This window comes from Archocentrus centrarchus, chromosome 24 (assembly GCF_007364275.1).
Source record: "Archocentrus centrarchus isolate MPI-CPG fArcCen1 chromosome 24, fArcCen1, whole genome shotgun sequence".
Taxonomy (NCBI): domain Eukaryota; kingdom Metazoa; phylum Chordata; class Actinopteri; order Cichliformes; family Cichlidae; genus Archocentrus; species Archocentrus centrarchus.
The window spans coordinates 21,753,905-21,766,996 of NC_044369.1; the positions used below are offsets into that span (position 1 = coordinate 21,753,905).

Here is a 13,092-nt window from a genome sequence, read left to right on the forward strand (position 1 = left end):
GGGAGTTGATGGAGAAGTCTGCAGTGTAGAGGGTGAAGAGGAACGGTGCCAGCACAGTTCCCTGTGGGGCCCCCGTACTGCAGACCAGCCTGTCAGAGACACAGCCCTGTGTCCTCACGTACTGTGGGCGGTCAGTGAGGTAGTCCAGTATCCACTCGGAGATGTGGTGGACCACTCCTGACAGTTCCAGCTTGTCTCTCAGAAGTCCTGGCTGGATGGTGTTAAAAGCACTGGAGAAATCAAAGAACATGATCCTCACAGTGCTTCCAGGCTTCTCCAGGTGGGTCAGAGCTCGGTGCAGGAGGTAGATGATGGCGTCATCCACCCACCCACCTATATTCATCAGGCAACAAAACACTTTTTTTATATATTACACTATCCCTTAAAATGTTAATTTTTTTATTTAATGACACAAGACACATTGCCGTTCAATATAACAAGAAGGAGAAGAGTGATTGAGGTAAAGGATGTGATTGGACAGTTAGGGTCATTTCCTGAGGGAGGACAGTGAACTTGAGGAGTGAGAGTGAGTCAAAGTAGAGCCCAGTTTGGAACAGTTTGGAGATCAGGGGTCAGTTAAGGGTCAAACATATGTAATGTGTGTATGTGGGTGAGCAAAAATGTCCAAACTTTTTGTAAGGTGAATTATTTTTCTCCCATACTAAATTGTAGAGCAGCATTTGGACATGTATTTTCAAGTTGTTATTTCCAGATACATATACACACCAAAATCTTTTTTTTTTCCTCTTCATTGTAGATTGCATTTGAAAAATAAGATATTACGTGTATCTGTGCGCACACGCTGCACCTCAGGCTGTCAACGATAAAATTACTGTTTTGCCTGACTGGCTGGTAATTGCTCCCTGCAACATGTCTGTGAGTTTTACCACATAAAGAATAAGATAGAAGTCTTTTTTTCAATATCTAAATCTCATTTACACCACGCTTTTCTGCCACACAGCGTCAGTTTATGTTAATGGCAAAGTTTTGACCATGTATTTAAAAAACAAAACAGTTATAGATCAGTGAGAGTGGTTACCATGTAAATGATGGGAAAATATTATCCTATTATTCAGATTCCTGGCAGATCAGTGTGTGAGATGTAATGCAATCATTCTGGAAAACAAGGACTGTCAGTAATGTAAAAACTGTTTAGTTGTTTTGTGGAAACAGTGAGTGTCAGAGTTAAACAGAGGAACACACCCACCAGTCACAGCACTAAAACCTGCCTAATGTATTGCGCAGGTTTGACCGATGCTGCCTTAAATGCGCCGAAGCATCTGGCCAGGGATCCACGGTTCTCTGGATGCTGTGGGTTGCAGGGTGGGGCTTCGCTGCCTCAGGCGTGTTCAACCCATCCAGCAGGTACTCGGCAAGTTTGGGATTTAAAGAGTTTAGATGTGGGTGAAGTCATTCAGGTCTTTCTTGTTTACTTAAATTAAAAAAAAAGACCAGACTCAACCATGCAGGGACACAAAATGCAGCTGGTTTAAGAATCACATGAGAACAGTTGTATAATACAACAAAGACAAACACTGACACAGTAAATTTAGGATAATCCATTATATGCGTTAGCTGATACTTCTTTTTTCTTTTCATTTTTGTTGAACACTGAATCCACTGTGCTTAACTGTGAAACAGGATAAGTTCATGAAATAAAACCCAGCACAAATGCAACCGACCTCTGTTATCTATATTTGCAGATCATTATGGTCTGTAATGTGAGGACACTATAAGATCTTTATCTGGCAAGGTTCTGTAGAAAACACGTTGTCTGTAAAGGACAGGAGGGTACTGTTATTCACTTATTTGTATTGCATATGGCTCCTTTCAGGCCCCTGTGAGATAGTGGTGTGGTTGAAAGCAAAACTTCCTCATTTAGTATTGTACAAATCTAGATGATCAAGCTCACCAGACAAATAAGAATTTAATGGATTTAATCGTCAATCACTGAATTCTCTTCATTAATCACAACAGTGAGCAAAAAAACACACAAAAAAAAAACCCTTCAGCAGTTAGTTTGTTCCCTGGCTGCACAAGGCAGCTACATCAATGCTCCTGAACAAAAGGTTATTAAAGTATGTTAACATAAAGATAGGAATACTTGTTTTGGTATTTATCCTCTGGAGTGGGAACGCCACCCTTATCTGGCTCACAGCCATGGCCTGAGACCCGGAGGTAATAATTCTAATCCCAGCCACTTCACACTCGGCTGCAAACTACCTCAGTGCAAGCTGGAGGTCATTCCATGGAGGTTATTCTACAACAAAGCCAACAGAACCTCATCATCTGCAAAAAGCAGGGATGAGATCCTGAAACTGCTGAAACCAACACCTTCCACTCCTTGGCTGCAGCTAGAAATTCTGTCCATAAAAATTATGAACAGAATTGGGGTCAAAGGGCAGCCCTGGTGAAGCCTGACACCCACTGAGATTGAGTCTGACTTTTGGCTGGTGATGTGACCCAACTTGTCACTAGGGTCATACAGATAACCAGAATGGATAAAAACAGTCCTGGTACTCCATACTACCCACAGGACACCCCGGAGGATGCGGTTGAATCCCTTCCCCAAGTCCACAAAACACATGTAGACTGGTTGGGCAAATTCCCATGCACCCTTTAAGATCCTCGAGAGGATGAAGAGCTGCTCTACTGTTCTACAGCTGGGATGAAAACCATATTGTTCCGCTTGAATCCGAGGTTTGACTCCAGTATTTTGACATAAACTTACCAGCAATGCTGCAGAAGGTGATCCTCCTGGAGTTGGAACACATGCTTTCTTAAAGAGGAGAAGCACCAGCCCAATCCACCAATCTAGGAGCATGGCCCCTAACTTCAATGTGATGTCAACAGCTCCACAACATCCAGAGTCTTGACAAACTCTGGGTGAATCTCACCCACCCTAGGCACCCTGCCACCAAGGAGTTATCTAACTTCCTCAGTGGCCTCAGCCACAGAGGTGGGGAGCCCATTCCCTTCATGCCCAGTCTCTGCTTCCACTACAAAAGCTGTTTCAGTGGAATTGAGGAGATCCTTAAGGTACTCCACCACCCAATGATTGAGGTTTTGCAGACATGTGACCACTAACCATGTGATATCATCTTGTTTGCCATTTTGAGACAATCATGGTGACAGTATAGGATCACGTGAATAAGGCCTCAGTCACACAGGTAGTTTTATTACACTGAATATGATGGACAACTCTTGAACAATGTACGCATGGCATCACATGAAGTCAGCAGAACTTCATCCCCACAGTGTGAGCTAGAAGTTGCTTTCTCCTCCTTAGTTGCCTTATGGGTTGCTAGAATCAGCTCAAGGCTGAATGAAACTCTTGTTCCACGGCCTCACCAAACTCCTCCTACACCCAAGCGGGGTGCAGCTACTGCCATAACTGCGCTCCGCTTGGCTTGCTGGTGCTTGTCAGCTCCCTCCCAAGCTTGATAGGACTCCTTCTTCAGCTTTATGGCTCTCTTCTGGTTCTGAGGTCACTGCTACGACCAACAACCACCTTATGACTGTAACTGTGCAGAAATGGAAGTAGGAAACATGGTCCATTCATACTTGATGTCCCCATCCTTCCTTTGAGTGTTGTTGAAATTCTGCTGGAGGTGAGAATAACGATCTCACTGACCGAGCCCTCCTCTGGCAGATATTTCCAGCACACCCTCACTATAAACACTGGGCACGCCAAGCACATCCAGCGTCCTCCCTTCACCGATATTAATGTTTAGTACTGAAATGTAATGACTGTGTTTTTGTTTTCTTTGATATCAGTGTTCAAATTACTAAAATAAAAAGGAATTTAGATTTCAGGAGTTTGAAGGGTAATGGATAAATATGTCAATTCACATTATCCCACTGGTCCAACTGTGACCAAACATAAAACACACTTCTTCACCTACGTTATTATTACATTATTTGAAAAGAAATAGTTACTGATTATTTCAAAGGGTTATTAGTGACACATGATCTGGACATTTTATTTTGGGGAAAAATTCTGCATTAAATTAGTTAATTTGTAAAAGTATTTTCTTGTAATATGCTCCTCTTACTCTATGAGATTGTGTGGGTTTCTCTTCCCATATAGCCTACGTGAACACTTTGACCACAACCCTGCGCACGAGTTAGTAAATAAATTAAACTGCATCACGGAGGGGCTCGGTTTTTGTTTACTTCTTCAAACATGCTGCAGAAAGGACTTGATCTGCTCGAGTTAGCTGCAGGCCAGCCACGATATTATGTAATATAGCCTAACAGATCACTCTCACGTCACTGGATTCCCCGATGGTACATTTGAGATGCCTGCGTTGTACAGTACACCTCTAACCACACAGCGAACACAATGTCCTTAACTTGCCACACATTTGGCATCGGTCACGTTTTTCAGCTGCTGGCGCCACTGTCCAATCAGGAGGCAGGAGAAGCATCTGGTGGGCGGGCGTTGCAGCCAAAAGACTATGACGTGGCCCATACTCCCCGACAAGGACACACCCTTAAATACCATATATGGCACAGCGGCGTTAGTGAATATCCCATCATTTGCATTTCGACGTTATTGAACAATGGTTGCTAGATAAGGTGACCAGAAGCCCATCGACTACCTGCTTTAGACTTTGAACCTCACAGGGAACAATTAGTTTGTGTCTGCGAACGGCTGCTGCTGCCACCGTGCCCCGCATGTGACCGAGCAGACGCTGCAGGGAGGGGCGCTCTGTCTCGTGTACGGTACCGTGGACCAGCGAGTTCCAGCTAACGTAGCTGGGCAGCAGCACCAACGACCCCGCTGAAGAGAAGTTGCCGAGGTACAGCTAAAACCTCGACCCGGATATAAGCTCGCATCCCTCAGCTTTAACGAGTGCGACGTTTAAGCAGCCCCAAGGACGAGGTAGGTGTATTCTAAGTTTTCAACGTTTTGTGGTGTATTTGTGTATACTAGGACTACTAGTACTCGGTCGGTGTGACTTAAGGATCTGATGGCTGCTTTGCTTTCAACCACTGGTTAGCGTTAACAATGGCTAGGTAGCTAGTTAGCTTATAACTATCCCAAGTTATGACTATAATAATGAGGTCATTTATTTTGCATTTCATAAGCATTCATTTGTTGTTTTTGTTTTTAAGTTAGTTTAAACGCTAGGTATTTACCCAAACGAACTACCGTTCATCCCATGTAAAATAAGGTTAGCTTTGTGTAGTCATTGTTACTGTTGTTGTTGTTATTGCATTATTTGACATTAGGTGCTTTATATTTTGTGCAGGCCAGGTTTTCTGGTATTTGCGTTTAGTTACATTAATCATACACATTTTGGGTGAAATGATATAAATAAAAGATCAGCAAACGGATAATAATCTAGGTTGGTGTTCATTAAATTCCTCTGGAACTGCTTAATGACAGCAGATAAATGTAACGCAGGCACACCAAGTTTTAAAATGCTTTATATCTATATGTGATCATGTCAGCAAAAAAAAAAAAAAAAAATGACAGTGTCTATTTATGACTCTGTATTTTCTGCCATTGCTGTGAAAAGAGGGTCTACTTGGTGTTGCCTCAGCTTTTGCCTCTGATGTGCTGATATAGTTTTGTGAGAGCTTGTGGCGACAAGGACCCTTGTCAGTACTGCAGAAACAGAGATGAGCACCAAGAGGAAAGCAGAGAGTCACACCAGGGCAGCAAACCTTCCACTCACCATGAAGCCTGGAAACTCCCAAGCTGATTCAGAGAGAGACTCTGGATTTTCAGGTTTAGTTGTACCCCTTCATATCAAAATACTGAAATCTGATTTGAACTGAACCCCAGTTAACCACTTTCTGTCTGGCCTGTAGATGCAAGCTCAGAGCACATGAGCACGATGGACACTACAGATTCTGAGGATTCACCGCACCCTGTTGCACAGCAGGGGCCACAGACCACTGGGTCAGGGACCCGCCCTCCTGGACTTGCAGTGGTGGGTGGCCTCTCTCCCATGATCATCATGAACAATGTCCTTCTTAAGCAGGTAACTTGGGGAAAGGGTTAATTATAAAAAACACAATATCTCACCAAATACAATTCTAAATAAATTATATAGTCTCTTGGTTTCCATTCACAGTACCAAACCAAGAAATATGTTGTCTTAACTATGCATCTTAAGTGGGTTATACAAGTTCTCATGGCAGTGTTTCTGAACAACAGGGTGTTTTCATAAAACACAGCTTGCAAGTTTTTTTTGTTTTTGTTTTATTTTCTTGTTGAAAATGTGCATCTCAAGCTTATTAGTTTTGCCTTGTTTTTCAGTTTATTTTAGCAGAAATGATTAATTCTGGGGTACCGAGTGGGTTCAAATTTGTATCTCTAAGGAATGAGCCTTCAGTGTCAGACCCTGGCACTGAAGGCCCAGACGTTGGCAAGGAAATTAATTTACTGATTATGCAGACAAATATCACTAAATTAATTTCAGTACCTCCAGAGACAGCAAGACATCAGATGCATTTAAATATGTGAAGGAGTACAAGAGAGCTTCTGAGAAAAGAAGTGAAATGAAAACTTTGCTAAAACTAATGTAATTCTGTCGTTTCTAAAGCCATTTTCACACACACTTTGTTGCCTTGAGCTTCTCTAGATATTAGCAGACATGCACATGTGAGAACACAAAGTTGGATGCAGTCAGGTCAAACATTAAATGCTTGTTAACCTGTCCCCTCCCTAGTACAAAGTTGTGTGATGCCTGATTGCACACAGGTATTTGTATGGTAAAACCTCAGCGAGGGGGTGTTGTGTATTAGCTCTGGTCCCTACACCTAATGTGTGATGGTTAGTTATTGTGTGGTTAATCTTCATAAAGAAAATAGATTATCATAGAACAACTGTTTAGGTTGCTATGTAGCACCAAGGAGCTCTTCAAGCAGCTGTATGAGTTGTGATGCTGACCTGATTTTAAAGCTCTCAATATTGCTTTTGTTGCCTTTGCAGCCTGGAGATAATCCTCCTGCTCTGAAGCCCTGGGGGTTTAGCCCCACAGTGGAGGTGGTTCAGCCTGTGGTCCAGCAACCTCAGGTGGTCTTTATCCAGCCTGTGGTTTCTCGTCAAGCTTCCTCAGCTTCCAAAGAGGCCAACTCTAGACACAGACGCCCTAAGAAGTATCTTCCAATCCTAAAATCCTACCCAAAGATTGCCCCACATCCCGGGGACAGCTCTAGCTCCTCAGGACGAGGAACTGCTGCCTCAACCTGCTCCTCTTCTTCTTCAGGGTCCGAGAAGTGTAGCACTTTGACCTCCATCACTTGGGAACACTGTCAGCGAGAGAAGCCACAGAGAAGTTTATGTAGTAGTGCTAATAACTCTGGCTCAACCACTCCTAGTCTTCCTGCAACCCCCACCACAATGTCTCCTCTACTTCAGAGCAGACCTCTCTCCACAGGAGAAACCAGCACCACTCCAGCCAGGGAGAGGCCTTCAACAGCTGTCAGCCAGGCAGACTGTAGGACTTCCATGTCTTTCAGCCACATTACTGAATCCAAAAACCACACACTCCCTGTTTCCCTGGCAGACTTCTCGCCAAGAGAATATAACCACAGTGAAGGTGATGCTGACACAAGGAGGAAGCGCTTCTGCAACACATACAACATCCTGAGCAAGTCTGGCCTGCTAGACATCACACTCCGTACCAAGGAGCTCCTCAAGCAGAACCAACGCACCCAGAACGACATAGACCGGCTGAAAAATCAAACGGACCTCTTTCTTCAGGCTCTGCGGAGCGGAGACGCCAGCATCTGTGTTAAACTGCAGGCCAGTCTTCAGGAAGAAGACAGAGAGAATGAGGAGAAGAGACCTGTTCAGGCCAGTTTAAAAGCAGATTAAACCTAAACTAGGCCTTCATAGTAATCCTGTAGACTGGGATGGGAAGGCGGCCAGGATTGGGGGGTTGGTGTGTGCAGAGACAGATGGACCAAAAGTAATGCGTGCTCCACAATACGCACCCACCCCCCGGACTCTCAGATAGGCAGCATGCTGTGGCCTACATTTGGGCTGCCGGCTGCCTTAGGGCCCTGACACACCAAGCTAACCTAAAAAAAAAAAAAAAAAAAGTCAGTGCAGACATTTTATGGCTTCTTGTTTCATGCCAAGAGTCACACTCAGTCAGTTTAACACTAAAGGAGGTGGCCAGCTGACCACCAACGTGCACATGTGTTTTGCACCTGTGTGAGAGGAAATATTTATGGAAAGAAGCAGAAAACATCACAGAAAGAGAAGCAAAGTGAACTACACTTTTTTTTTTAAAGTTTCATTGTATGCTGAGATTATAAACTGAAAATATGAGAATACGCTTTTAAATTCAATGGACATTGTACACTTTGCTGCCGGCTGATGCTGTCAGCCTGTAGTGTGTGTGTTTTTTTTTTTGTTTTTTTTTTTAAAGTCTCTTAAAATGAATTTGAGGTGAAAACACAGAAGGACACCCTGCAAAAATGACAGACTTGGGCAGCCACACACTTCAAGTGCCACCTGGTGGACTGCTGTTTGTTGTGTTAGGGATCAAATAAAGCAGAAAAACAGCTCAGTGTTCTTCCCCATGGAGCCTAACTAGCTGTCTTCCACTGAAGATGTCCCTGTGCTGGTGACAAATGTAGCAATCGAAATTAAAATCTGATTTTAATTTAACCTCTGACACCGGGTTAAACTTTGATACAACATGGAAAAGGTGTGTTTTTAAAAAAAAAAAAAAGAAGGAAAAAATCTATGTATAGATCATATGTCTTGTTACAAAAATGACCTAAGTCAACATGTGTATCATTCATGGTAGTTGTCTAAGCAGTTTTTTTTCACTTAGTTGCTTAACAAACATGAAGTTAACAGTGAAATTCAAATCAAAGTGACTTCATGCAGCAGTCAGTTGTGTGAAATCTGTAACAGCTTCTTCTCATGTTACACTGAATGTGTTCTGGGCTTCTTGCCAGTCAGCATAGTCAAATAGACTTGTATGTGCCTACAGTCTCTTTTGCTGAAGCTGGAGTTGAAAGATTTGGCGTGGCCCGTCGACAGTTAAGTTCAGCATTCCCATCATGTTGATGGCAGATGTTCCTGTGTGGAGTAAAAGCTCTTCATGGCCATTTAAATGCTTCCCTGATAACATCCCATTGTAAATGTTTTTGGGTTTTTTTTCATTTAATAGTTAACCACCATAGTTATCAGTGACTTGTGTGTGTGAGGTCTCTAGTTTGTGTAAACAACACATGGGTGTAATATTAATATTGCAATATTGTCTGAGTTCAAGAGCAGGGTTTTTCCTGTATGTATGTATGTATGTATGTATGTATGTATGTATGTATGTATGTATGTATGTATGTATGTATGTATGTATGTATGTTCTTGTCTTTTTACATATGTTTTATAAGTCCACTAAGACAAACCCCATCAAGTTAGAATTCTTGATGAAAACCAGTCATTGTACATCAATGGCCTTTTAAGTATATATAATTTTTAATGTCATTTTGGTGAGTTTTTTTATTTTTTAATAATCATGGCCTTAAAATCCAAACCTAGTGTATGTCACATAACTTTGCATTTGCACTAAGAAATGTAAAAGTATCTCTGAAGCAATTTCTGGACAGAATTTAATGGCAGCTATGGTACTGTAGCTTTTTTTTTTTTTTTTCCTTCCCTAAATTAAATGAAGTGTATTGCAGCTCATAAGCACACTACCAGTTTATACATATGACTTATGCAGTACAACATAAAATAACTTTTCATATTTTCTATTACTGGCAGTTTCTGCAGTATTAAATGTGTTTTTGTACTTTCTGCATGTGACACTGTTGTATATGATGTGATGGTCCTGTTCCTACAGTGCTTATGGTGACTTAAAATGCCTCATAACACAGAGGGATGCTTTTATATACCTTTTATATTTGTACTGGCCATCTAAGTCTGTATCCATTTGAGCATGAATACAGTTTATTTAAGTAGCTAACATAAAATTGTAAAAGCCAAACCTGTAGAGGTTTCTGTCATACAAACAAAAACTCACAAGTTTGAATTATTAGGACTCTGCAAAAAAAAAGCATCTGTGTTGTTTCATATTTCTCATTTATTTACTTGTAATGCTCTCAGCCTATAGCTTGTTTTATCTATATACCAACGTGTGACCAGTTGCAGAGCGTTTCTGTTTTAAGCTGGTCCCAAACCAGATTTACAGTGCAAGTTTAGGGTGGCTGTGCTGCCTGACATCCAGCCTTTTAGGTTGCACTCAACACTTTGAGGTCATCCAACTTACTCCACCCATTTTCTTACTGCACTGCACCAATTCCACTGTCAGCAACGCAGCTACAGATGCCTCTGCATCAACAATCTTGTAAGAGTTTAGTGGCTTAGCTTCTCTCTTACCAAGAGTGCTATGGTTATTGTGGCTGTATCAGTGGCTGCTTGACCCCCCAAAGTCATCATTGCTGTATAATCTGCAACAAAGTTGAGATGAGTTTAAAAACTTTTAAACTCCTCAGCTCATGCACCATACCTCCAGTCCTTCTGGGATTGTTACTGACCTTATTGTCTGGCACGCCACAGTTCAGAGTATTTTCCTGACCTTTGACTTCACTCTTTCAGATCTTTTTGTACTCGAGTCATCTGGATTGCAAATAACTTGTTTTTAAGTTGTTTTGGCTCCAAATGAAATTCCTGACTTGCAATCAGTTATTTACTCCCCCTTTATCTTAAGACGACACATGGAGCTTATTTGTTTAAATGCATTTGGTGCAAGTGAATGAGTGCAGCTAAACGGGGTCTGTTTGCACAGATAAGTTTCCACCGGGTTTCTGTAATAACCAGATGTCGTGTCAATGTCACAGTGACATTTTAGACTTTTCTGTAATGAGTTAAACAGGATGACTGTATTGTGTGGTTTAAATTCAGCAGCTGTTAAGTAAACCAACAGTCCCATTTGTTAATTCATTTGTTTCATTCTTTTTTTTTTTTTAATAAATAGCAGAAACCTTTAAATTCTTACAGCCTACATATCTCTGAAGTGTGTAACTCCTACAGCCTCCTGTAATTCTCAAATCAAAATGCTATAGTTGGCTCATTGCTGAATAATTTCTGATGCATGAAAAGGAGACATGGCTTGTAGTACTACATCAGTAATTTGTCTAACTACCATGTGTCCTTGGACAAGGCCTTATTAGAGAGAGACTCAAGCAGCAAGACCGCCTGTACTATTATTCTTTTTTTCCTTCCTCATCCAAAAGCAAATGCTCTTATTTTACAACTGTCACACGTTTCTTTGTGTTTGGATGCTGTCGCTGCAGAATTCCCTTTATTTATTTTTTTTACTGTGGACCAAGCGTACGCCTCAAACTTCTACTTGAGCTTACAGAATTCATTCAAACGCTCTTTCCGATTCCTCCTCAATCAGATGCACAGCGGCAAACGTTTCTAGGATTCATGCTGACACTTTAATGGTTCACTGCACAGTTTAAAAAATAAATAAATAAAAAATCTTAAAAATGTTTGGATGGCCTTCTCCCGAAATTCGATCTTACGTTCTGAGGCTGGGTCACTGCCAGTGGACTAACTCATGTATGAAGGGGTCACTGAACTGTTGGCTAAAAATAGCACAAAAACACTCTGTCTTTTCTGAGAGCTTTCTTTACATGTGCTTGTTGCTACCTGCTCGTGTGCAGTTATTACCATCATGTCACTGTCCAGGTTTCTTTATGTGGAAGGTTACTCTTTCTGCAAATGTGCTTATGTTATGGACTATTTATGAACTGAACCGCATCAAAACACAAGTCTCTGATGCTACAGGTGTATATGGATTGTTGTTGTGGCATGATCATGTGTGATGTTGTGTGACTGCAGTTTTTTTTTTGTTGTTTTTCTTCAGTGTAGCGTAGGACAGTTTTATAACACTGGATTTTGAGTTGAGTGCTGGCAGCTTTGGTTCCTCAGTGCATTTCAGTCTGCCTTGTCATTATAAAAATGCTGGAAATGTTTTAGTGCACCAGCAACAGCAATGGAGAAAAAAATATCAGCCCAAATATATATATTAGTGGGAAAATGCAGACTGAATGTAATGTGCCTAGCTCAGTCTTTTCTTCTTTTTTTTTTTTATTTTATAAAATGTAAATAGAGGAAGTTGTTGAAGACCTTGTGGGACTTCCCAAACTGGGAAATTTTTTTTTGAGTCTTATGTCTTAAAACCTCTGAGGACATGAGACTTGATATCAGCTATATCATTCAAAGATCCTACAAATGAAACTTTGATGTAATATGCTTTAGGGCTCTTTTTTTTGTACATTTTAAGTTAGACTCATTGCTTGTATAATAAATGTCTTTCCAAAGAAGCTGCTCTGGTTTCATTTATTTATTTATTTATACAGTGAAATGTGTCCAGTTGTGAATGGCACTGTTGCTTGGTTGTCATTTAAAACAGCACTCTTAGGTCATGTGGTGAGCAAAACAGCTGGGGAAACAAGATTTAAAAAACATACTGTCTCCTTTCTGCACACCCCCCCCCCCCCCCCTCGCATCACAAGAGCCAAGTGTGGAAAAAGGAAGTAGTTAAAAATAAATCTGTGCTCTCATGGTGTGAAAATAAAATGCAAACACTGACAGTGTTTTAAAATCCTTAAAGCCTCTGCAAAAAAAGCTTCTTTTTTTTTTTCTTCAATTTTGGTTGGAACTCTACATTCACTGTTTTTGTTTTTTTAAGGTGGCCCAAATATATGCTGAAGCATGCACTGCAACCCATTACGTATTTAGTATTTAGTGAGCCAGTACCAAACAAACGTGATCAGTATATCCCAGTAAAAGTCACTTTTTCTCTATTCATACTTGCTCCATTAAAATGTAACTATGCCAGTATCTTATTTGCTTTTATGTAAAATATACTGTGTGGAACCAAAAGGGAGTCTTCACTCGGCTGCTCCCTTTAGGAGTCGCCACAGCAGCCCTATCCCTAGCATCCTCAATCCTCTGCATGTCCTCCACTACCTCTTCTGTGATCTTCCTCTTTTCCTCCTGCCGGCTGCACCATCTTCAGCACCGTTTGTCTAGTATATCCTCTGTCCTCTGCAGATGTCCAAACCATCTCAGCCTCGCCTCTCTGACTTTGTCTCCAA

At 41.4% G+C, this 13,092-nt stretch overlaps 1 protein-coding gene across 1 annotated transcript; it reads left to right on the forward strand.

The window, feature by feature from the left end:
- Positions 1-4,523: 4,523 nt before the first annotated feature.
- cipcb (CLOCK-interacting pacemaker b) lies at positions 4,524-9,948 on the forward strand. Its single transcript, XM_030721382.1, has 4 exons — positions 4,524-4,888; positions 5,579-5,740; positions 5,824-5,996; positions 6,950-9,948. Exons 2-4 carry the CDS (start codon positions 5,632-5,634, stop codon positions 7,835-7,837), a joined length of 1,170 nt encoding a protein of 389 aa, XP_030577242.1. The 5' UTR covers positions 4,524-4,888; positions 5,579-5,631; the 3' UTR covers positions 7,838-9,948.
- The last annotated feature ends 3,144 nt before the right edge of the window (positions 9,949-13,092 follow it).

Excerpts from the sequence above, each read along its gene's own strand:
- cipcb (XM_030721382.1), top strand. The coding sequence starts at position 5,632 with ATGAGCACCAAGAGGAAAGCAGAGAGTCACACCAGGGCAGCAAACCTT. Across the intron at positions 5,741-5,823 it reads GAGAGACTCTGGATTTTCAG|ATGCAAGCTCAGAGCACATG; the intron begins GTTTAGTTGTAC and ends TCTGGCCTGTAG. Across the intron at positions 5,997-6,949 it reads ACAATGTCCTTCTTAAGCAG|CCTGGAGATAATCCTCCTGC; the intron begins GTAACTTGGGGA and ends TTGCCTTTGCAG.